General features: G+C 47.7%; 1 protein-coding gene across 3 annotated transcripts; it reads left to right on the plus strand.

The window, feature by feature from the left end:
- The first annotated feature begins 206 nt into the window (after nucleotides 1–206).
- LOC142590301 (sodium-dependent glucose transporter 1-like) lies at nucleotides 207–17939 on the plus strand. Of its 3 annotated transcripts, XM_075702314.1 has the most exons (4): nucleotides 308–396; nucleotides 3932–4058; nucleotides 9027–9185; nucleotides 16791–17939. In XM_075702314.1, exon 4 carries the CDS (start codon nucleotides 16814–16816, stop codon nucleotides 17834–17836), a length of 1023 nt encoding a protein of 340 aa, XP_075558429.1. In that variant the 5' UTR covers nucleotides 308–396; nucleotides 3932–4058; nucleotides 9027–9185; nucleotides 16791–16813; the 3' UTR covers nucleotides 17837–17939. The 3 variants fall into 3 exon arrangements, with proteins under 3 accessions (XP_075558428.1, XP_075558431.1, XP_075558429.1); XM_075702313.1 differs by lacking the exon at nucleotides 9027–9185 and having other exon boundaries at nucleotides 207–389; XM_075702316.1 differs by lacking the exon at nucleotides 16791–17939 and having other exon boundaries at nucleotides 207–389; nucleotides 9027–9182.
- Nucleotides 17940–25324: the final 7385 nt, after the last annotated feature.

Here is a 25324-nt window from a genome sequence, read left to right on the forward strand (position 1 = left end):
ATATATCGAGTGGTTTTTACTTTCGCACATAGATATGTGTGTGCGCGCGTGTGTGTGTGTCGAGTGGTTTTTGCTTTCGCACATAGACAAAGTGTTGTCAGGACCCACGCACATGACATGGCGTTTTAATCTCGTGACTCGAAGTGAAAGCAGAGTCAACAATGCGCTTATCTTTCTATTCTTCTGGTAGAGGGGCAATACATTCTTTTACCACAATCGCGGAGGCAAGGTTGTCAAAGGCACGAAGGGTTCCACCGCTGCAGTCAGCTGCCCGTCACAGAAGTCGATCGAACAAGCAGCCGCAAGCCCAGCTAAATATGACTTCCCGCTACAAGCTGTGGCTGGACGTGGGACGAACGTGTAACTTGAGCCTCGGAAATCTGGGAATGGTAAGAGGTGCGTTCCTGTGTTCTTCGGTTTATATGTAACATAAACGATAACTGTTCCTTTTTTTTTGCTTCGCTCACCACCAGCTGTGGTCGCTTATTTGGTGAATTGTGTTTTGGAGACTTGTTTCTGGGAATTCTTTGATTATTTTGACCCGATATTCGGCATTTAGACTTCTCTATTAACGTTGTTCTTCCTTAGCAAACAGGACGTATTGGTAAAAAAAAAAGAGTGTTAAAGTACATAAACAGCGAAAAGCGCATAACTACGGCGATATCTTTTAGTGGCACCAGCATCAAGCGACACTCTTGTATCTTGCACAGCGTTTCAGGTTCACTTTCTGAAACGACCATGGACGAAATTCAATATAACTCAGAAAAAACAAAAAGAAAAATAGTACAGTAAAATATTCATGGGTTTCATTATAAATGTGATATCAGAGCATAACTTTAGTTACAAGTTGAGTTAATGAAGTGTCTGGAATAATTAGAATTACCTAGAAATTACTTATTACCGCATACCAAAGGACAGAATCGTAGATTTTAGAGACCTACGATGTGAGCACAACTTTGGCGAAATTTCTGGAAACGCGGAAGTGGAAAGCGGAAGTAATGGCGTCACTACTGACGTCAAACACAAGAAGGTGGCATGATATTTAAACGGCTAATTAATTGTAAACACTTGCCTGACATAGATTGAACATGTGCGAAGGAGAACGAATTTGACGTCACTGCCTCCTCTCTCGCTTCTCCTCTTCCGGGGCTCACCTGCTCGCTCGTTCGCTTGCTCGCAACAGCTGCGCGTGCGCTCGTTACCTGCTCTGACGCCAGCACCAGTAAGGTGCGTTCCGTGCACCACTCGCTAGGAGGCTACGCCGCGCCAGGTGGCGCGCGCTGCACTTCCTCCTCGCCCTCCCTCGCCCTCGCCCACATATCTTGCCTGGGGAAGGACGTTCGCTCGCTTAACCTACACAACACCAACACCGAGGTGCGAGTGATGCTAAGAGACACCTAAATAAATGGTTAGGATCGCCTACCATTCTCGCGCTGCTCGTGTTTGAATGTGTTTACAATTTAGCTCTCTCGGTGGCAGCATTATCATTTAATGCGAAGGGCTGTATCACTGGTAAAACGAACTGTCGGACCAGTTGGTACGTGGTTATAGACAAGGAACGATCACAAAGTCAAAACAACGACAAGACAGACGAATGGAGATGGGTAATTGTCCAGTCGACTCCCTTGTCCTCGCTTTCAGTTCGCGTTCGGTTTCGTAGCTGTGCCATACTGTGTCAACATTCTCGTACAAAACGGCATACTCAATGAGCGTCGAACACCGGATATTGGACAAAGACCACGAATTTCCTATGTAGCATTGTGTCTTTGTAAAGGCCAATTCTTCATGCGAAGACGGTGAGAGTGACAAAAAAAAAGTGAAGGAAGGAGTGGCACGAACAAACTATATAAAGAAATATGGCCGTACGGTAAGATTCTTATAGATTTGTGCATGGCGTACCAGTGCTCAAAAAAAGAAAAGTACCGCACATTCACAGAACACTAGAACAGCGCCTAAAAACAACATAACATAACATAAGAATTAATTTAACTGTTTGCTGTCACTTTATGATAGACATCAATGGTAAAGTAGGCCTCGGGTGCAAAATGTTTTCATAATGTTAATTTTCATGAAGTGGTGTTAAACTGTAAACCTCACTTTTGATTCATGGCGCCAACAGGATATAAAAAACGAACTTTTTATTTAGACATCTAATTTTGACCTGTTAAGAGATTTATTAGGTTTAGAGAATCCACTCTACAGGAAAGCTTTCACGGCAATAATAGTAATGGAAGAAATTAAATCAGGTCGCTACTCCTACAAGACAGCCCACTCAATATCTCAATACCATCGACGCTAGAGCCGATTGTTTACTTCATCTCAATGAAAAAAAATTATTTTGGTAATCTTGTGGGTCAACGTAGTAAATGTAACTTATCGTATATTGCAGATTGATTTCACAACATTCAAATAAGTTCCAAAGGAGAAGCGTTCAGATACAGAAAACCTTTAAAGTTGTCAAATATTTTATTCATCTGCCTAAAAATGCATTCCAAGAACACCAGTTATAAAAGGGCGATTTGAAAGCAACACCGGAGAGGAACGCGCGTCCTGAACTACGATAGGACAGAGCGCCTTGACCCTGTAATACCTAAACACCCTTCCTCATCAAGGAAAATTGGAACGAATTCTTGACATTTACTTCTCGTCATGAGAGTGCATTTGTACAAGCAATTCAAAGGAAAGTTCTTTTCAGCTATGGCCTAATTACTGTGCTAAATATTTAATTAGTAATTAGCTTTTTAAACTACTAACAACTGAAACTTCACTCCAGCATATTCATACGCCAGTATTAACTTTGCTTTGTTTGCCACGCTTAAATCAGCATTTTGAGGCATCAAATTTAGCGTTGAATACATGATATTTTGGGAAGAAAGAGCCTTTTGAGGTATAGGGCAGGAAAGACCATCCTTAAGTGAGGACAGTAGAGGAAAGAGTGTCTTGAATTCAGGACGGAACATGAAGTAGCGTCTTAACTTAGGGACAGGAGAGGAAGTTGTGCCTTGAAGCAGGGACAGGAGGGGAAACAGCGCCTTGAAGTAGGGTCAGGACGAGAACGAGCATCTCGAAGCCAGGAAAGGAAAGGAAAGAAGACTGTCTTCAAGCAAGGGTAGGACGGAGGACCTTGAAGTATGGACAGAACAGCAAAGTGCGTCTTGAACTAAGTACGACTGCCTTGAAGCAAAAACAGGAGGTGGTGCGTTGTTGTATGGGCCCGACATGAAAACGCATCGTGAAATAAGCGCAGAAATGAGCGTCTTGAAGCAAAAGGACAGGAAGCAGCGTCTTGAAGTATGGACAGGGCTAAAAAAGGGGTCTTCAAGCACTAATAAGACAGGAAAGAACCATACTTCATTTTGTTTCACGTACTTTTAGATCATAACAGGTACCAACCAAGGAGGTTTAAAAAAATAAGCTGGAGTGGCAGCCCCCGTAGTTTCTTCAGCACAGGTGAAGCCAGAGTTTGCCTATACTTCTATTCTGAAAGAGAGACGCGACAGTTGAAAGTTCTCACAGCTCACGTCCTCTTGGTCAGGTACTGCAAATGCTAGGGGTATTTGAAAATAAAAGCTCGAAGTTGCTGTTAGAATGTCATCTTTGACTGCGAACTGATATCCTGATGTGCCGTAAAATTTCAAAAAAAGAAGAAACGTTTAGGCTTCCTACTGAAGGCAGTGACAAAAAGAAAGACGTCCAGCGATATCTGTACGGCTAAATTAAGCATCCTATATAGCAAGGAGTGGGAAGAAAGTGTTTGTTATATTCCCCGCTGTTCGCTAACGTTACTTGCCTATGGTAAGATGGCGGTGGTTCAGCTTCACTTTTGAGACAGCATCTCCACTGCAGCAAATTTCAACCAACTATCCCAGCAACCATTAATAAACGCTTGAGTTTGAATTTGCCTAGATATTTGTTTATCTTTCTTGCAAAGGGCATCGTCGGCGGCATACTAGGTGTCGCTTTGCTGGACTTGGCTGAGATATACGGAACAAGCATCGGCAACATATCGTACATCATCACCACTTTCAGCGTGGGCGCTCTCGTCGGCTCTCTCCTTGGTAAGCTTCTGTTTATAAGGAAATTTTTGTGCATATATTTGAAATAAGTGTTTTGTCTCGTTTTGTTATTTTGAACTTTCACACGTTCGAGAGTATAAATAAGTGCGAAACGCTCGATATGTTTTTCTGTAAAAATAATATCCTGCAATATGTTGTTAGAAATAATTAGGGATGTCCAATGAGAAATGTCAGTTAATTGCGATGTGGATCGTGCTCCGCGATATTGTCTAAAGGGAGTCATAAAAGCAGAGACCAGCTCGCTGCTAGCAAGAAAACAGGTAAGGGAACAGGCACATCAAAAATAAGTATAGCTTCTTCCTTTGAGCTCGTAATTCACGCGCAGTTGCTTAGAACTACTTAGCCATTAAAAAGCTTGTTCCTAGGCAAGGCTTGAAGATTGTGTCAAGGACGTTGCATTTAAGCTCAATAACTAGGAAAATGCTGCATGATTTCCTGAGCGGCTATTATTTTAAAGGTGGTGGGCGCTCGACAAAAATAGTGCCATGAAAGTGTGTCCGCCAGTGAGTGGTACATGCAGGGTCGGTTTCAGTGGTAAATGCCAATCACAAAACAATCTCAGTTATCTTTGCGTTCTCGGTGATAAAAATTTGGAGGACGCTTAAGCCTCGTCTTTAAGAGTGGAACGCCATGGCATTCAAAGACCCCTGACGGCTTCTCACGCTTCCCAGCCATTGGAGCGTATGTAACCGTAATGTTTACTGGGAAACGCAGGCCGCGATCGCTATGTACGATGGCGGGCTCTCTGGTAGAAACGCGGCCTCTTGCGTGGACCGCGATGCGGTTACAATGCGGCTGAGGCGAGCGCCATCTGGAGATATTTCAAGGAACCGGGCGAGCCGCTCCGTGGCCCCCAAGATGCTCGCGCGGCGGCTCGCGCTAATGGCGGACACCGTGGCCGGTCTATGCATGACAGAAATGCTGGAAAGGCGGTTTCTTTGAGCTTTTGCATAAAAGAATTATGTTTTCTCGTATAGTCAATTTACAATCCGACGCTATCATGTCTGTAGGTTGTGCGCAATTCGTACTTTACAATTTTCCTGCGTATTTTAGCTTTAGAAATTCAATCAGGTCAGTAATTTCCTTGCGCCACATGGAGGGCCTGGGTATTGGTGGTTCGAAAATATTTTTGCCGACACGACGTCCGACGCCAACGCGGGACAACGACGCTGGAAGCCGACGCCGGATATTCTGTTACACGAGGCCCTTAACGCTGTCACGTTAATATGGGCTACTTGGTGATCTACAAAAGCGATAGGGTCGGCGTCCGGCGTCCCACTTCGGGCATTGTTTCGGTAAAAATATTTTCGAACCACCCATACCCAGGCTACCCACGTGACTAAAGGAATTTACTGCACTGATTGAATTTCTCAAGGTAAAATACGTGGAACAATCGTAAACTACGACATACACACAACCTACAGATATAATAGCTCTCGGATTGCACTTTGACTATATGAGATAACACAATTCTGTTGTGCTAAAACTCAAAGAAACCCCTTCTCCAGCGTTCAACAATTTGCAGACCGGCCGTGGCTGCCACCATTCGCGCGCTCCACCACGTGGATGTCTCGGGGGCCACGGAGCTGCGCGCCCGGTTCCTTGCAATACCTCCAGATGGCACTCGCATCCGCCGAATCCTGGCCCACGCAAGATGCCACGTTTATGCCACAAAGCCCGCCTTCGTGCATAGCTTTCGCGACCATCGTTTTTCGGTACACTTTACGGTTACATATGTGCTCCAGCTGCCGACAAGCATGAGAAGCAGTCAGAGATCTGTGAATGCTATCGCGTTCCACTCTTCCAAGTGAAGCCCTCCCCGCCCCCCCCCTCCCTACTTAAGCGCCCTCCAAATTTTTCGTATTTCAAACAATCACGCTTGCGCGCGCACGCGGGCCCGCGCGCACGTGCATTATCTGATTACAGAGTTTTGGATTATGGGACGCAAGTGGCTTGTGTGCCCAAGAAGTAGGGGATGCGGCAATGTGCGCACGCAGAAACCTACGTGTGATGGGTCCTTGGAGCGGCTGGCTCGAATTAAACGTCGCTATTCCACAGAGGTCTCGTTACACCCGCCGTGAACGAGAACTTCCGGAAAGTGAACTAAAGGTGGCCAAGACATGCTTTCAGATCGAAAAAAAGAAAGGACATGCCTTCGCAACATGTACTGAACACGCTATCGACGGCCCATTCATCAATCTTGCGGAAGCGTTCCTTCTCGGAGAAGTGAAGGTGACAAACCACCGATCGCAATGCATCTGCTCAAAATGCTCTTCCGCGGCGAACACGTCGTCGAAGCCGTCAAAATTTCTAGTGTTGTGGATTGCTTCGCCTCGGCTTTAACCGCAGCCTATGCATTCATACATCGTTTACTATGTGTCAACAGAGACATTTGGCATGTAAATTACCTATATTTTATTTAAAAGATATTGTTTCTGATTTTATAGTTAGTTTTATGTTTCAGGAAATGCAGAACCCAACCCGCCGTTGTAGTGTAATAGCTCTGGTGTTGCGCTGCTAAATCCGAGGGCGCGGGAACAAATACCGCATTCCAATAGGGACAAAATGCAAAACACCCGTGTACACCGCAATGTGCACCCGTGTACTTTGCGCAAGGTAAACAACCCCAAGTGGTCAAAATTGTTCCGGTGTCCCACACTGCGGCGTGCCTGATAAACACATCACGGTTTTGGAACATGGTACACAATAATTATTTTTACAGCGCAGCTCTCTTAGGCTAGTTTCCATCGTTTCGTGATGTGCGTAGGCAAAAACTATCATCACGTGGGCCGATCCTGGTGATGTGTAGAAAGGGTCTCAACTCAATGGCACACACCCCCGTGGGCTCTGGGACCTGTAACGCGCCCTTCAACTGCCTTCGTCCCACCTGGGACCCAAAGAAGTCCCAGGTAAGACTCGCCGACGACGGGCGAGAGGCTCACCGTGGAATATGTCAACGCGTGCGCCGTGCAGACTGGGGACAGAATCGTTGTCGCCGCGGTACACGTTAATCACGGAACGTCAAAGAGGGACCTTGTGGCTCAATTTAATATTGATGTGTCTCGTGCCCACAGAAAGTGGTTCTTGGCATTTCTCTTGGAAAGGTTCGGCCTTCAATGTTACACCAAGACCAACGTCGCCACGACACACCATCGGTCGTGCGTAGACCTAACGTTCTCTAAGGACATCTCCAGTGCCGTCACAGATACCACGGCCGTCTAGCATAGCAACCATAAAGCCATAATTACTGCGGTCCCGAGATAAACGCGAATACAAATAAACATAACGACATGCATATTTGTGCTATATTGTTTTGTTGTCTCATTTTGTTTTCTCTATAGTTACATACATCTCCGCTGGTAATCCACCTCCTCAGAGTGGAATGGCTTTGAATTTTTTAAATAGCAAACCCCGTATGCGTAACTCTATGACCATAGACCGCATGCGACTACATGCTGAAGGCACTGCAACTTGCGCTTGTAGACCCAAACTAATAACACTTTTCTACTTGGGTACGCAAGCAATGACGTATTCAAGCGCTAGGGGGCTCCAACTCTTAGGTACCCTCATCTGAAGCTCGACTTTCCACAGAATGCTAAATGTTCAGACTAATTACGCCAGAACTTGACCCAGTTGGACAGAGGCGCTTTTTCTGTAGCCAAAGTACTTGTCCCCAGTCATGCCAACTGAAGACATAGATGTCCTCAGTTGACGGCCTCAGGGCGTCTTTGTAGACAGCAACCTAGCATTTATTCGCCTTAATTCATGTTTGCCTCTTTCATTGCGCACTCAACTTATAATTAATGTTTGCTTCAAGTTTACTTCGTCAGTAAGACTAACGCTAGTTTGCTTGCTTATGTGTGTGAGAGCGAGTGTGTGTGTATGCTAATTTGCATCACTTTAGGCGTGTGTTTGACGCGTGTGACGCGTGCAAGCCTTGTGTATCTGTTGTACGTATGTACGAGCGCGTTATAATTATAGAAGTGTAGCGTTAAGTTCTTGATCGTCTCTTTGAATAACCGGTTTTAATGTAGTAGTAATGTAGACCTTATTTCTCTTAGGGGTTTTGGGCAGTGAGTGGGTCCCTCCGTCCAGGGCTCCACTGGCTTCTGGCTCGCTGGGCTTGATCGAGAAGAGCTTTCCGACGCTCTCTAGATTTTCACTAGCAAGCAAAACTTCCCACTGTCTGTTTCTGGGCATTTGTGCCGTAAGGGGCGAATTGGAATTTAGAGGCCACAGTTTACACGTCCACGTTATCTGTGCAAGAGCTGGTCGCTCCCCGCCACAAGAACACAGGGTGTATCTTACTAAATATTTGGAGGTGTAGATATGTGTTTGTCTGCATGCACTGCCAGTCCCTGGCTTGTTATGCCGTAAGGTTGGGGTGTGGGTGGCTGTATTTTCACTTGTCTTCTTTATTTTTTTTGGGAGGGGGAGAGAGGGAGGAGAGGTATTCGCGGGCGACGTGCGGCTGGATCGGGGGTTCCTTGAAAGGACCGACTGGGGCTCGGATTCTCATTCTTCGAAAAATCCGGTCCACCCTCTCGTTTCCCTCGAGTCCAGAGTGCGCCGGGCACCACGTTATCGCGTGGCGCCATTCTGGGGTGGCGCCTTGCATTCTGTGGATTTTGTGTGCGACGGTACCGGTCTTGTAAGAACACGATGCTCTCTGCGAGTTCGTCACGACCAATGCAGATTGTTGTTTTGCCTCTGCATCTCGATGGGCCAGCTAGAAAATCTCTTTAGTTGGCTGCACAAGAAATGCCAAAATCATCTAAACCGTTTATCTTCTTACGCTTCATGGCTGCGCCACGAAAATGCAACGCAAAAATATGTCCATATGTTAAAATGTTTACCCAGGTCTCAGAGATTAAAATATTTGCTTCACTTATTGTTTAATCCTGCAATGTCCATTGTTTGGCGGTTGTCTTTTTCTTTACCCGTTCGCAGGGGGCAAGTTACACGACACGTACAACACGCAGTTGGTCTCGATCTTGGCGATGATAGCGACCAGCGTCACGGTGACCATTTTCCCACTCGGCGGCATCCTAGTCCTGGCACATGTTACCGCGTTTCTGTGAGGACTGAGCGTGGCTGCACTTTGCACTGGTGAGCATCAAAAGAATGTGGGCGGGAGAGGTCGTGACCATAGGTTTAATATAAGCATGCTCTGAAAGCAAGTTTAGTGCCGATTGGCTACTTTTTTTTTGCGTGAATAACCATTGACCCATTATCCAGTTTTCTTAGTCGTCATATACTCTCCAATGAAGTACGTTCACTCCCATTACGCATATATGCAGTGCAACCATTCCCTGTATTGGAGTACTGGTTGCGTATTCAACAAGCAAATGTTCAATATGCAACAAGCACAGTTTCCTATGAAACTCATTAGCAGTATTCCCATTGTAATCATTCCAAGGGCGCTATAACGCAAATCTATTCCAATTTCTTTCTATTCCAATTCGGCAACCAACCTTTCACGATTGGTCAAAAAATTTTCACAGCACCCCCACTTCGCCTGCCTGTGACACGACGTCGCGAAAAACGCGATAGCTCCCCATCTGATATGACGTGCACACACTGACTATGCATGATTAGGACGAACAAAAGAAAAACTTCTATTTCTGATTCGACGCTTTTTTGCCATTAATCCTCTGCTATTTGTCAAAACGTGTCGGGCTGCGTCCACTTCGCCTGTCTGTCACGCGACGTCACCAACCCGCGAAAACTCACCGCGTCAAAGTGACGTGTACGCGTTAAAGATGCATCAATATGCCGAACAAAACTGAATTCTTTTTTTCAGAATAGCCTGAGACTTCCCCGTTCCGAAAGGAATAGAAGATGGCTGCCCGCCTATCGTTTAGAGACTGGCTAGTTGCATCTGCCTCAGAGCATGGATTTATTTTTGTATAATACTTTTTTATGGCATTACAAGGTTATCGAGCCTTTTAGGCACGTATGCGACATCGCTCTTTCAATTCGTCTTTACTGAGTATCCTATTTAGCGGCATTCTAAACCTGTCATTGCACGCCGCCGTGATTTTCGAGCAGCTACTGCAAGCTAAGGGGTAGCGGATCAATCGCAGACGCCGGCACCACCTTCCTCAACCGGTTACGTATTTTCACTGAGCTGGCTCAACCCCTTCGCCACCCTCAACATTTGAGAGGAAGACGAAGTAATTCTTTGATAGAACGCTTCTACGTTTGTCTCCGCTTTTTCGCTTTGTTTTCCTGCATTTCTGGGAGCTGCTGCTCCCTCCTTGCGGCGATGGATGAAGAAATCTCCGAGGACTTTCCTGATGTGCAGCCGTCAGGTCGGCTAGCGTCCAGGAAACGTGGAAGCGCGTCAAGCGCTACAGACAGCGAGGCCACTGAGATATGTTCGGACAGCTACGACTCATCGGACGATGACTTCCAGGTCGTGATGAGTAGATCAGCGAAAAGAAGACTACTGCAGGCATCTTCGTCGCCAAGTGCTTCTACCGTGAAGAGTGCACCGCTGCGCTGGCCGCACACTGTGCTCTTCATGCCCGTGGACCCGGCGACCAATTTGCGGCTCCTCAACAGGCAGGTCCTCTCTTCCTTACTTGAGAGAATCGCACCAAATGAGATTAAAGACGTGCGAATAAACTCGCGGAAGAATGTCCTGGCAGTTGATGTTTTACATCGCAGCGCCCTACAACACCTAGGTAATATAACTGATATCGACAATGTAAAGGTGCGATCAATGATCCCCACAGGCGGCGATGGTACTGCGGGCGTCATTTATGACGTCGACGTTGCCATTTCTAATGACGACTTGCCAACGTTGATAAAGCCAACGACAGAAGGCACTTTCATTACCAGGATTTCCAGATTGGGAAACACACGCTGTGTGAAGATTTTGTTTGAAGGAGACAGCCTTCCTTCCCACGTCAAAGTAGGACATGTCCGCCATCCAGTACGACCATTCGTACCGAAGCCCCTCCAGTGTTTCAAATGTTGCAAGATTGGCCACGTGAAGGGTGTCTGTGTGAACAACGTCGTGTGCCCGCGGTGCTCTGAGTCTCATTCAGAAGACGCCTGCAACGCACATGTTCTAAAATGCCCTAACTGCAGTGGTCCTCACAAGGCCTCATCAAAGGATTGCCCGCGGATGCGGACGGAATTCACCATTCTAAAACGAATGGTGCGGGACAATTCAACGCATCGAGATGCTGCTACCGCTGTACGGCGACGTCGGCATCGACACAGAAAACGTTCGCGACATTCCGAAACTGCAGATAGGTACACGCCAGCTACCGTCAGAAGGACTGCCGCATCACCACACTGCACCACCAAGACAGATACAAGGAAAGAAAACAAAGCGGGGAGGCTCGCCCGTTCTGAAGAATGGCCTGAGCTACCGAGCGCACATCTCCCTGCTAAGTTACCTCAAAACGCACCGACTTCCACGGCCTCTGCACCTGTTGAAGCGACGCTGATTGATGATCTCCAGGTCATCAACATTCTGCGGTCGCTCATGAATGCCATTCGCGTTATACTTACCAACATGAAGTCTTCGTCTGCGCAAAGCGCACTACAGGTGCAGGACACTTTGAGTCCAGTACTTGCAGCTCTTGGTTAAAATCATGGCTCTCCAGAAGCCGTCGTTTCGTGACGAAGTCCGAAACGCGTCGATATTTCAGTGGAACGCCAGAGGACTGAAGTCACGCATGTTGGACTTTCGACAGTTTGTGTTCACGAATAAGTTCCCAATCATCGTCATCTGCGAGCCCTTATCAGATAACATCAGACTGTCCGGGTATGAGTGTTTCATGTCAGCCACCCACGGAGAATGCAGCAAGATCATCGTATTCATGCGACGTGATCTTACGTATGTCCATCACCCAGTGTCGCCTGACCAAGAAAACCAATACGTATGTCTGACAGTAAAGAAAGGCAAGCTCACTTTCACATTAATTGGAGCCTACATATCGCCCTCAAGTCGGCTGGACTGCGAGAGATTACGGCGAATCACGACGGCGACTCCGCAGCCTTTGGTGATTACTGGAGATTTTAATGCCCACCACCATCTCTGGGGAAGTTCTAAGATAAACTCGAGAGGCAGAAAATTAGTGTCATTTGCCTCCGCACAAGAACTGTGCTTGTTAAATGATGGAAGCCCCACCTTCCTGCGTGGAACTGCCTACTGTAGCTGCCTGGACGTGACCTTTGTTTCACGCTCTTTCACTAGAAAGGTCAGGTGGTTTCCGGATATTGAAACGCGAGGAAGTGACCACCTACCCACTTATCTTAGGGTTGAAGGGTTGACGGACTCCAGGTTAGCCGGCGTCACACAATGTATCGACTGGCCAATGTTCAAGTCAATTGTCGAAGACGGCTGTCGTGATGACTTGTCCTCTAGCCTAGAGGACATCATAAAAGGTGCCCTAGAGGTTGCGAAACATTCGCTTCTGAGAACGTATACACGCACCGAATACGACATCGAGCTAGAGAAGCTTCGTGCAATTCGTCGTCGTGCAGAGCGAAGATACAGGCGCACGAAGTCTGTACATGACTTGAGGTTGGCCAGAAGAACTCAAAAGAAGATTCAGCGACGCATGGACAAACTCGCATCGCAAAGATGGAAATCATTCTGCGAATCTTTGGATCCACGAAAACCTTTGTCTCACATATGGAGAACTGTTCGTGGTCTCCGTGGAACCCCTCAGCAGCGCCACCCTTTTAAGTCTTTGGCCCTTCACCAACAATGCAGCGAGATTGACGTAGCGGAAGCTTTCTGCAGGAGGATTGCTGGCGAAACTAGTTCCGCTGGAACATCGACGCTCCACCACTCACCGGTTTCACGCGACCCCCGCATGGATAGTCCTTTCTCCATGGACGAGCTCGAAGCTGCACTGGCCTTGTGCAAGCGTTCATCTTCACCAGGACCCGACAGTATAACCTACCGTGCCCTATGTAATCTTGGCGAAGAGGCTCGAAAAGAGCTCCTGCTCTTGTTCAACAGCTCCTGGCGGACAGGTACGGTTCCGCAGGAATGGAAGACCAGTCGCCTAATTCCACTACTCAAGCCTGGCAAGTCGCCTGTAGACATTGCATCATACCGACCTATTGCGCTTGCCAGTTGCATCGGAAAACTAATGGAGAGGATGGTTCTAGCACGGCTAGAATGGTACCTCGAACATTACCAGGTATATCCAGATGCAGTGGCCGGCTTCAGGCGTGGCCGTTCTTCCATAGACAACGTTATCGACTTAGTGACGTACGTCGAGCACCAGAAGTCCTGCAAAAGATTATCTGCTGCCCTGTTTCTGGATGTTAAAGGAGCGTACGATAACGTAACGCACGAAGCGATTTTCAACGCGTTAGAGGCAGTAGGACTTGGCGGCAAAGTCAATCTCTGGATAAGTAGCTATCTACATAAGAGATCCTTTTTCGTGCTTACCGAGGATGGCCCGACCTCACAGCATTACAGTAACCGTCGGGTGCCTCAGGGCGGAGTACTCAGCCCAACGCTCTTCAGTCTAACACTCATTGGACTCTCCGACATCCTGCCAGGCACCGTTAGGCTCTCCATCTATGCCGACGACATTTGCATTTGGACGTCGGCTGTGACGCGACTGCAGCTTCGCGCGCGGCTTCAAAAGTCAGCCACTTTAACATCATCCTACCTTAGAGAACAAGGACTTCGTATATCATACGAAAAGTGCGCAGCGGTGGCATTTACCAGGAAATCAATGTCTCCATACATAATATCCGTCGACAGACACATGATCTCGTACAATACGAGTCACAGATTTTTGGGGGTGGTCCTTGATAAAAATCTCTCCTGGACCCCTCATGTGAATTATGTGAAAAAGCGCCTGACAGGAATTTGTCATATGTTTAAGTTCCTTGCAGGAAAGACCTGGGGGAGTACCAATACACTCTATGCTGCAACTGTACAGGGTCCTCTTTATTGGATTCCTACGGTACAGTCTACCGGTCATGTCCAACACCTGCAGAACTAACCTGAATATAATTCAAAGCATCCAAGCCCAAGCCCTCAAGATATGTCTCGGTCTACCGCGGAGTGCGTCAACGACTGAGGTTATTGCAGTCGCTCAAGATTTCACTATTCAAACGCACATTATCATTGAAACAATGCGTGTGCACATACGACACTTTGCCCGGACCCCTACCCACCACCTAGCAAGTCTCCCAGTTGATAGGCCCCACACGACATTCAGTGCGACTGTCTTCGCGCACTGTGCCTCTTTCAGGTCAGGTTACACACCTGCGGCAAGGCCTTCCATTCCTCCATGGTGTATGCGCCGTACTCAAGTGAACCTTACAATCCCAGGCCTTCAGAAGAAGTCGGACTTGCCATCATCAGCGCTCAAGCAACTAACTTTACTTCTCTTGTACGAGAAATACAGCGACTGCACACACGTCTACACTGATGGATCAACTACATCAACCAGTTCCGGCGGCGCTCTAGTTATACCAGCAATGAGAATAACCAAGCGGTTCAAGACTTCCCATGTCACTACGTCCACAGCTGCAAAGCTCGCGGCCCTCCGCGACGCGCTTCAAGTGATAAACGCTGAAAGTCCTAGAAAATGGGCCGTCTTCTGCGATTCAAGGCCGGCCTTGCAATGTGTGCAGTCGTTTCTCCGACATGGAACTCACGATCAGCTCACGTGCGAAATCGCGGAACTTGTTCATCACTTAATAGCAAAAGGATATGATATCTCTTTTCAGTGGATACCAGGTCATTGCGGTATCCTTGGAAATGATGACGCCGATAAGGCAGCTCGGACGTCAAACCAAGAAGACCGCTGCGTCCCCATTCCTCTCTCAAGGACCGACGCCGCGAGGCAACTTGGCATTCTAGCACGCACGATCTCCTTGGCAGAGTGGAACACCGCACATACAAGGCGCACAAGACTGCACAGACTAAACCCGTCACTTCAACTCAAACCTCCAGCGGGTCTACACCGACGTGAAGCGTCTCTTCTGTGTCGGTTATGGCTTGGAGTTGCCTTCACGAATGCCTACTCAGCACTAATTGGAATGGCTAATACTCCTGCATGTGATGTTTGCGGATGCGAGGAGAACATTGACCACTTATTGTGCCATTGTCCACAATTTCAAGCACAAAGACAGTCTTTGTCCAACACATTGAGGCAACTAGACGATCGTCCTCTGAGTGAACAGACCATATTAGAGCACCGTCCCGACCGATCATCGGCTCAGAAGGCAGTGAAGGCACTTTTGTGTTTTCTCAGAACTTCTGGTTTGCTCGAGCGACTCTGACTGAAGTGCTGTCCGTACGCGTATCTACGCCTTCTCTCTCCCTTCTTTCTCTTCCCCTTCTCCCATCCCCCAGTGTAGGGTAGCCAACCAGACTATTGATTGGTTAACATCCCTGCCTTTCCTGAATTCTCCTCTCTCTCTCTCTCTCCTCGCCTCTTGTCAGCCAATTAGGTAAAAAAACAAACGGCTCAGTGTAGGCAATGTTATTCGTTCTTAAAGCAAGCAAAAGTGACCTCCTATAAACAAGGACATCTGTTCAGACAACGCTGCGGGTCACCGCCTTATGCTTTGATCGGCGGTTACTTAAATTTGACGCGAGGAAATTGGAATAAAGATTGATTGGAATAGTTTTACGTTATAGGGCCCCAAGAGACGCTCAAACGAGGCTTAGGAAAGCCGGTTCAAAAATTTATTCACTGCTATATATTCATCCGAAGCTCAAAAAAGTAAAATAACTCATGATGAAGCTAACTGGACATCACCGTATAGTGTACGCCAAACGGATCGACTTCGGTTCTCCACGTGGGCGCACGTTGGGAGAGAAAGCTAACACCGTTTTCAAACGTACGCGATAACCGCAGCGGTAGATGGGATGTGACTTTGTTGCATCAAGCACGAGGTCGCGGTTTCGGTTCCCTGCCACGGTGGCCGCGATCCGACGGTGGCAGAATGCAAAGACACTCAAATTAATTTAAGTGCGTGCTAATTTATTTAATGAGAATGGCGTAATTTAAACCAGTGCTCGAGACTGCAGCGTCTCTCAAAACCAGACTTGCATGCCCAGGCATTTTTGGCGTTGCTCCTTCGGCCATGTGTCGAACTTCAGCCTAATCAAGACTCCAAATTGGACTAGTTGGAATGCTGGATTCGTGGTTGCGACACTTCGGCGCAAAGGCAAGGGTCAAAAGAAAGGAAGTGCAAAACACGAGCGCTGTCTCACGAGTGAATTTTCATTGGGATCTTGATTCATTGATTCTGGTTTATTGCGCTGCTTTGCTTTGTTTTTTTCCCAATTGGTATGTGCATATATTCTTGGTAGATCCCAATAGAAGTTCGGTTGTGAGGCAGAACTCGTTTTGGGCCATCTTTTCTTTTGTTCCTTGTCTTTGCGTTGAAAAAATTTCGTAGCCATGACTTCACCCTAATGCACCGTGACTGAGTGGACAGCATTTTAAAGAAATTATCTTTCAAAAGATTTGCAGACAACCAATAACTTACATTTAGCAACGTCGCGACGGTACTTTCTTCTAATAGCATAAGCATCTACGGCAGTTAGTGGTAACCTCCCTGCTGCGTTACAGCAGCGTTTACGTCAGAACCGAAACATTGCTGTCATTGTCTTTGATGGTGTACGAACATGTAGACCTCTAAATAGAATTCGAGGGACTTCATGTAGATACCATGAGACAAAACCGTTGTGTCCTTTGCGTGCAGGTGCGAACGTCTGGATCATCAGGATGTGGACAGAGAACAGCAGCCCGGCACTACAACTCTTCCACTTGGCCTTCGGTATCGGCGGCTTCGTCGGTCCGTTCATCGCCCAACCCTTCCTGTCCAACAGCAACGGTGGCAATGCGACCGCACTGAATACCACCGACAACGCATACCTGACCCAGAACAGCATCGCTTACCAGCCTGTCGACCTGGTAGCGCTGGCCAACAGCTCCACCGCTCAAAATGGCGCGGGAGAGTCACACGTTTATTACGCGTTCGGTATCGCTGGTGCACTTTTACTGATTCCAACTGCTTCTATGATCGCTCTTTACGTTATAGACAACGTCGACTTCAAACCCGCGACACCTAACGTGGAGATTTCCGCGGGAGCTGAGGAACCACGTAACACTGCCCGCTTCACCCGAATCATTCTGGCAACAACGTGCGTCTACATGGTTGCCTACTCTGCGTTCGAGCGTACCACGGCCCAGATGATGGCCTCGTTTGCAGTCAAGAGCCAGCTCCACTTCTCGAAATCGTTGGCTTCTCGCGTTGAATCCGTGTACTTCTTCTCATACGCCGCTGGCCGCCTCACCGCATGTCTGGCTACATTCAAAGTTCCTCCCTTCTGGGTGCTAGTCTCAGCGCACGTAATTCTCCTGCCCACGGCCGTGACACTCGTGCTACTGGGTTCTAGCAGCTCCGTGGTGCTCTGGCTAACCAGCGCTCTCTTTGGTTTCGGCCAAGGACCAATATTCGCCGCTTTAATATCCTGGATGGCAGGGCTCATAAATATAAACAACAAGATGATGTCTCTAGCTGTCGTCACGCAAGGCATCGGATCAATGACAGCGCCGGTTATTGTAGGCCAATTTCTGGACAATGACCCTAACGTGTTCCTGTATGTCTGTCTTATGAGCGTTGCGTTATGCGTTCTCTGTATCCTTTCCATGTATCTCTACATAAGAAGAGCGCGACACCGACGCGATGACAAGGAATTGCTTGTCAATGAAACTGATAGTGAGCATAACGAAAGGCTTCAATAATGCTTCAAGATTTGCTTTAGCGCGTGTAAATATAGTGCTGTCTATAGTGCGCCATGAGTTTGTTTACCTTGCTGCTGGAAATAACATTGTTAGTATATTTCAAGATTTTCCGGTGTCTGCCTATCTGCCTGCATTATTGCCTGTCTATCTACGAATTTTCCCGACAACTTGCGTCAGTGGGCAATTCATAGTCAATTGAGTAGGTCATGACATTGTGTGCTCTGGGAACGGCGAAACCATCCGTGGCACAAAATTGGGTTACTGGGTATATGACACTCGCTATGTGCCGCTGTTCAGTGAACATATTTTGCGCCAGCTTAGGTGACTGTGTACGTGAGAATTATTTGCCGTTCTTATGTGCCGCTCTTCAAGAAAATTAACGCTGTACAAAGAAAAACTCTTAATCTCGCTAAAACTTACAGAGGAAAGGCTAGACAGTTAATCAAGAGTGTGTACCCATTCGCAAGACATACTTGTTCGTAAATGCCCTTCAGGAGCATTATTATTTGACTGAAATGTACTCTTGAGGAAACCCCTGTTTCTGCATTTCTGTCTTGCATATGAGTGTTCCATAGGCGGTGCAGGCCTATTCATAAAAACGTATCACATTGTCGCCGTCACATGGTAGAAGAAAATATTTCGTACTGTGCAAATTTTGATCAAACTCATTTTGTAAATTTCTACGGAGGACATAACAGAACATAATCGTATCTTTACCGTCAATGAGGCAGTGTTCGATAGGTTCAGGCACTTTGGAAAGGCCACAGTCAATTGAAGAAACGACAATATCCATTTCCCGAAGCAATGTTCTAACTGACCAAATTTCATTGAGTATTAAGAAGGAAATGATCATCTTGAAAGATATGGTGAGAGATCATTAATCTGATCGCGAAGCTGCCGATAAAATCAGGAAGCGACGTTCCCGTCGCCGACGCTCCTAAAGGAAGGCTGTAGGCTCTGCTACGCGCATGCCACTTCCTACAACACCACCTCCTCCTCTGCCGCCCAGGCCAGGCGCTGTGGAAAGGACCGCGAAGAACAACGCCACTCAGAAGACCACATCTGCCGAATCTTGGCCGGCCGTACCAAAACGACAGCATTCACCAACAGAATCTCAGCAAACTTCTGGTGAACAACCCCTGGCTTCTATTGTTAGTGATTTGTGCGACCATGACAGACAGGTGGCTGTAATGCTGCTATCTCTAATTAATACAACCCGCATGATACTGAAAAGCTGCCAACACCAGCAGCTCAAAATGCTCTGCAAATATTGGATGCACTAAATCCAGTGCTTGCTAGCATCGTTTAAACACCATGGCTCGACCAACAGTCCCCTTTCAAACTGAAGTTAAAAGTAGTTCGTTCTTTCAATGGAACGTCAGAGGTCTCAAGACCCGCATAGCAGTCTTTCGACGTTTTTATGAATCACTTCCACGTACTAGTCATTTGCAAACCAAATACATCCACTCCACTCAGAATGTCTGGCTACGAATCTTTCACCTCGTCCACATGGGGTGCGCGCACCAAAGTAATCATCAACATCCGCAGAGACTTTACATATGTCGCTAACACCGTAGAGCCTCATGACGACAATCGGTATGTCTCTTGTCAAAAAGAAGGCTGTGTAATTTACACTAATTGGAGCCTGCATATCCACAGCGGGTTACTTTGACGGCAAAAGACTTAAGAAAATATTACTAATTATCAATGGGCCCTGGGACAACGACCACCGTCGTCGTCATCAACGACACACAGCTACCTTCTTTGTCGTCGTCAGGCACCACTTCGACTCAGGCGCCATCTCACAAGAAGAAGAAGATAACTTGTCCACAGCTAGCTGCTTCCAGTGGGGTATGAGCCCATGCCATTGAAGCAGTGTGAATTTGAGCGAAGCAGCCTGAAGTTGTGTATAAAGTTCCTTTTTCTTGCGGAATGGCGTACGTAGGACAGATTGGCCGATGCCTCAACGTCAGGCTACAGAAACACAATTTCAAGATGCAGCACGGTGGGGGGGGGGGGGGGGGGGGTCGTTCGCGCATTGCATTGTAATCATGGTGATTGCGATCCGATGTTTCACCCGGCTGCGGTCGGAGCGATACACAGGAGCATTTGCACAAGCATGATAATTGAGGCCTCAGTCATCCCCAAGGGTGACTGTGTTAGAAAGCCTTCAAGTGCCCTGTCTGACGAAGAATTGACATACCTTGATTGCGCAGAGTAGTTATGTGGTTCTCGCTGCAAATCTACCTCACTTTCGCACAAATGAACGATGAGTGATTATGTTTGCGGTTAGCATTTGTTCCATTACTACAGCGAGCGCATGCTCGATTATGCTTATATATATATATATATATATATATATATATATATATATATATATATATATATATATATATATATATATATATATATATATATATATATATATATATATATATATATATATATATATATATATATATTGTAACGAACAATTAAGGTAGTCCAGACACAACTATGTATTGTGGGCTAACTTGTGCCCTGGGAGTAAATAAAAAGCACTGCCGCGTTCTGAACAGGAGACCAAGAATGCCTTCTTCTTCTCTCTCGCGCGTCGCTTCACCTCTTTTTCTTCTTGTAGACGCTGACAACGGCCATCTACGATCCGAATGCGTGCGGCGAAAACACGTGCCATCATTTCGTCGTCTTTTCCTCCAATACGCCGTTGTCCTCTTGAGGGGGCGCACGAACCGGCGCGCGTTGTTTAAATATGTTTCTGCCTTGTATCATTATCCCCCCTCCAAAACGCATCGTCCCGATGTAAAGCGACTAAATTGTTCACAAGCTGTTGTCCATACTAAAGTGGTATATGGCACAGAATAGATGTTTGGTTGAATATTCACTGCCTGTCATAATATGGCTTCAGTCTGACCACGTGTACAGTTTCTGTGCGACGCCGGCATCATGATGAGTTCACTTGTCCTTCTGGCGTAACTTCGTAGTTCAGGGGACTGATGCGGCAAAGTACTCGGTAAGGGCCGAAATAACGGCGCAAAAGCTTTTCGGACAGGCCGCGCGTCCGCACGGGAGTCCACACCCGTACTCTGTCGCCTGGGGCATACTTGACTTCCCTTCGCCGCAGGTTGTATCGGTCCGCGTCGATGCGCGCTGCCTTTGTTGAATGCGATGTCGCGCCAGCTGACGTGCTTCCTCGGCCCTCTGTGTAAAGTCGCTGATGTCAGGGTTCTGTTCTGTACTGTCGCTGACAGGCAGCATTGCATCCAAGGGTGTAGTAACTGTTCGACCAAAAACAAGCTGGAATGGCGTTACTTGAATGGTCTCTTGCAATGCGGTATTGTAGGCGAATGTTGCATAGGGTAGTATCTTGTCCCATGTACGGTGCTCTAAGTCTACGTAAATTGACAACATATCGGTCAGCGTCCTGTTCAATCGCTCGGTTAGCCCATTTGTTTGAGGGTGATAGGCAGTTGTTTTTCTGTGGCTGGTATGAGTCCGTTTCACAATGGATTGCATCAAATCGGCTGTAAACGAAGAACCTCGGTCCGTGATAATAACTGCAGGGCCACCGTGTCGTAATACTGTCTTGGTGACAAAGAATTCAGCCACTTCAACAGCCGTTGCACTGATGAGAGGGGATGTCTCGGCATATCGGGTTACGTAATCCGTGGCTACTACAATCCATTGTCTCCCTGATGATGATGTCGGAAAGGGACCGAGCAAGTCCATTCCTCCTTGTTCGAACGGGGCTCCTGGGGGTTCTATTGGTTGAAGGAGGCCTGCGGGTTTTAATGGAGGCGTTTTGCGTCTTTGGCAATCCCGACATGTTCGTACATAATGCTGTACTGAAGTCAATAGCTTTGGCCAGTAGCACTTAGCATGAATTCGGGCGAACGTTCTGCTCACTCCGAGGTGCCCTGCTGATGGGTCATCATGGCAGGCTTCCAAGATTTCGGATCGCAAAGCTCAAGGAACGACGAGTAGAAATTTCTCTGTGCTGTGCTCAAAATTTCTTTTGTACAAGACGCCATTTCTCATCACATACGATGACAATCCCCGGCAGAAAACTCGCGGAACATGGACGGGGTGCCCCTCGAGGTGCCCGCATGATGAGTAGGAGCAACTCGGCGTCAGACTGTTGGTGTTCGGTCATCTCAGATGTGGCCACGGCTCCAAGAAGCGGAAAGTCGTGTACATCTTTCACAGGAGCAGATTCGACCGGCGCACGTGATAAACAATCAGCTTCACTGTGCTTGCGACTTGACTTGTACATGACGGTTATGCCGTATTCCTGCAGCCTCAGACTCCATCCAGCAAGTCGTCCAGAAGGATCTTTCAAGTTTGCAAGCCAGCACAATGAGTGATGGTCGCTGATTGCTCGGAACGGTCTACCGTATAAGTATGGTCGGAATTTTCCTATGGCCCATATTACCGCGAGGCATTCTTTTTCTGTGGCTGAATAGTTGGTTTCAGCCCTCGAAAGAGTGCGGCTGGCGTATGCAATCACTCTTTCCTCTTCGTTTTGCCATTGAAGGAGGACGGCACCGAGTCCTGAATTGCTGGCGTCTGTGTGGATGTCTGTTTCCGCTTCCTCATCAAAGTGCGCAAGGACCGGGTAGTTTTGGAGTCGCCGTCGTAGCTCATTGAATGCATCTTGTTGTTTACTTTGCCAGACGAAAGGCATATCTTTTTTCGCTAATCGCGTTAACGGCTCGGCAATCTTAGAAAAAGTTTTGACGAAGCGCCTGTAGTATGCACAAAGTCCTAGCAATCGCCTAAAGGCCTCTTTATCAGTTGGTCTAGGAAACTTTTCTACTGCTGCGATCTTCTCAGGATCAGGACGGATGCCTTCGGAGCTAATCACATGGCCGAGGAAAAGGAGCTCATGGAAGCCGAGGTGACATTTTTGTGACTTTATCGTCAGCCCTGCTGAACTAATCGCTTTTAGCACAGTCCTTAGTCGTTCCACATGCTGAGCAAAGGTGGTAGAAAAAATCACGACATCGTCAAGATAAACCAGACAGGACTGCCACTTTAACTCGGAGAGCACAGTGTCCATCATCCGCTGAAAGATGGCAGGTGCAGAACAGAGGCCGAACGGAAGTACCTTGAATTCGTATAGTCCGTCTGGTGTGACGAATGCTGTCTTCTCACGATCTCGTTCATCCACTTCTATTTGCCAGTATCCGCTTTTGAGGTCGAGAGAGGAAAAAAATTTCCCATCCCGTAATCTATCGAGGGTGTCAGTGATCCTCGAAAGTGGATAGACATTCCGCTTTGTGACGATGTTTAGCTTCCGATAATCAAGGCAGAAGCGCAAGGTCTGATCCTTTTTTTTTACCAACACCACAGGCGAAACCCACGGGCTCGTCGATGGTTGAATTACGTCGTCTCCAAGCATTTCTTCGACTTGTTTGCTGATGATCTCTCTCTCCTTCGGTGAAACTCGGTAGGGATGCTGGCAAATAGGCCTCACAGCTTCGTCGACAATGATACGGTGTTTGGCGATGGATGTTCTCTGGACTTTCGATGTCGGTGAGAAACACGAGTCGAATTCTCGTACAAGGTTCTGTATGTGCTGCTTCTGGCTCGGTGATAGTGCTGCTTCGATGTTGACGGCTGCGAGTATGGAGTCTACGTTGTTAGTATACAATAGTGCAGCATCGGAAGGACTCAAATCCGTAATCTGTTCATAATCGTTAAGGCGGGCAATGACGGTTCCCTTCGCAACATGTTCGACTTCATTTTCAAAATTTGTCAGGAAGACATTCGAACACCCGTGACGCAGCCGAACCAGACCCCTTGCCATAGAGATCCTTTTTTCGAGTAAGATCCCAGTGTTACTGCCTGCTATTCCTTTATAGTACCTGAATACGGTGCTTCTTACGGCGACAGCTATGCTGGATCTTGGGGGTATCGTGACGTCGTCTATAATCTGAAGAGCATCAAATTGTTCTTCACACTCGAATGTCGCGATGGCGTGCTTCGTTGAGAACGACACACAGGATTCCTGAAAGTTGACAACGGCACCGTTCGCCTGCAAAAAGTCCATTCCAATAATTAAATCCCTTGAACATTCTGACAGGACAATGAAACTGCCGACGTATGTAAAGCCGTGTATTCCGATTCTAGAAGTGCACCTGCCCACCGGGTTGATAAGGTGTCCTCCGGCGGTTCGAATTTGCGGTCCTCTCCAAGGAGTCAGCACTTTTGTCAGTCTTCTGGCAAGTACTTTACTCATAACGGAGTGGTCTGCGCCTGTGTTTACTAAAGCAGTAATTTCGTAGCCGTCTATAAACACACATAAATCGGAAGCAACGTCACTCCTTTCGCAGCTGCTCTCGCGTCCGTCGTTCAGCGCTGGAGGCTCTGTTCTTGCGTCGACAGCGGCCTCAACTCCACAGGTCGCCGGTATTAGTTTTCCCGACGTGGGCTTTGGGGGCGTCGCCTTGGGAAGCTTGAGGATGGACGCGGGCTCGGTGATCGATACCTCAGCGGCACTGTTGACCGAGGTTGATGCTGCTGTGAAGTCTGCGGGCTTTGGCGCGTTGACAAATACTCCTGGATCTCGAAAGGGCGTTCACCGTTTCTTGGGCAAGGAGTGTTTACAGGAAACCCCCGAAGTCCCGCTCTGCGGTATTCGCACATCCTCTAGAGATGACCAGCTTCGCCGCAGTGGGAACACAGTGGGATTCTATCACGAGTGCGCCATATGTCAGCCTTCCGGAATCTCGTCTCCGGCGGATACGGCAAGAACCGAGGTTCGGGTACATGCGTAGTTGCCGCGACGAAAGTACGTCCTGGAGATCCTCTGAGTACCTCGGCGTACGATACCGTCGACCGTACCGGTGACGACGCTTGTGGCTGTGCTTGCGGGTGCTGTTCGCGGACTGCTTGTCTCACTTCGCGAACTACTTCTGCTAATGAAAAGACCGCTGTGGGCCGTTGTTCAGCTGTTGTCTCTGGAGCTCTTCTCGAACCACAGATTTTGCTAGTTCTGGTAAGACTTCGACGCTGTTCCCGAACATTGCCAACATCGCATCCACAGAGGCGACGTTCATATCGCGGTTGTAGAGTCTCGCTCGCTGTTTTAAGAGTCCTTTCCATAGTTGCGCCTCGGAGCGGAATTCGGCGACGGTGCGTGGAGGGCTGCGAACCAAACCGGCAAAATGCTCATGCTTCACACCACGCATCAGGTGCCGAAGCTTCTTGTCCTCGCTCATGCTCGGATCGGCCCGGCGGAATCAGCGGGACATATCTTCGAGATACATTGCGACGCTTTCGTTGTTTCCTTGACTTCTTGATTCCAAAGCGGCTTCAGCTTTTTCCCGGCGGTCTGTGCTCGGATACGTGGCCAATAGCTCCCGTCGGAAGTCATTCCACAACCGGAGGACAGCTTCATAGTTTTCAAACCACGTTCGCGCACAGTCTCGCCACGCGAAGTAAACGCTGCGGAGCTTCCGGTTTTCGTCCCATCCATTGTAGTCAGCG

The sequence above is a fragment of the Dermacentor variabilis genome, chromosome 8, assembly GCF_050947875.1.
Source record: "Dermacentor variabilis isolate Ectoservices chromosome 8, ASM5094787v1, whole genome shotgun sequence".
In the NCBI taxonomy this organism is placed as follows: Eukaryota; Metazoa; Arthropoda; class Arachnida; order Ixodida; family Ixodidae; genus Dermacentor; species Dermacentor variabilis.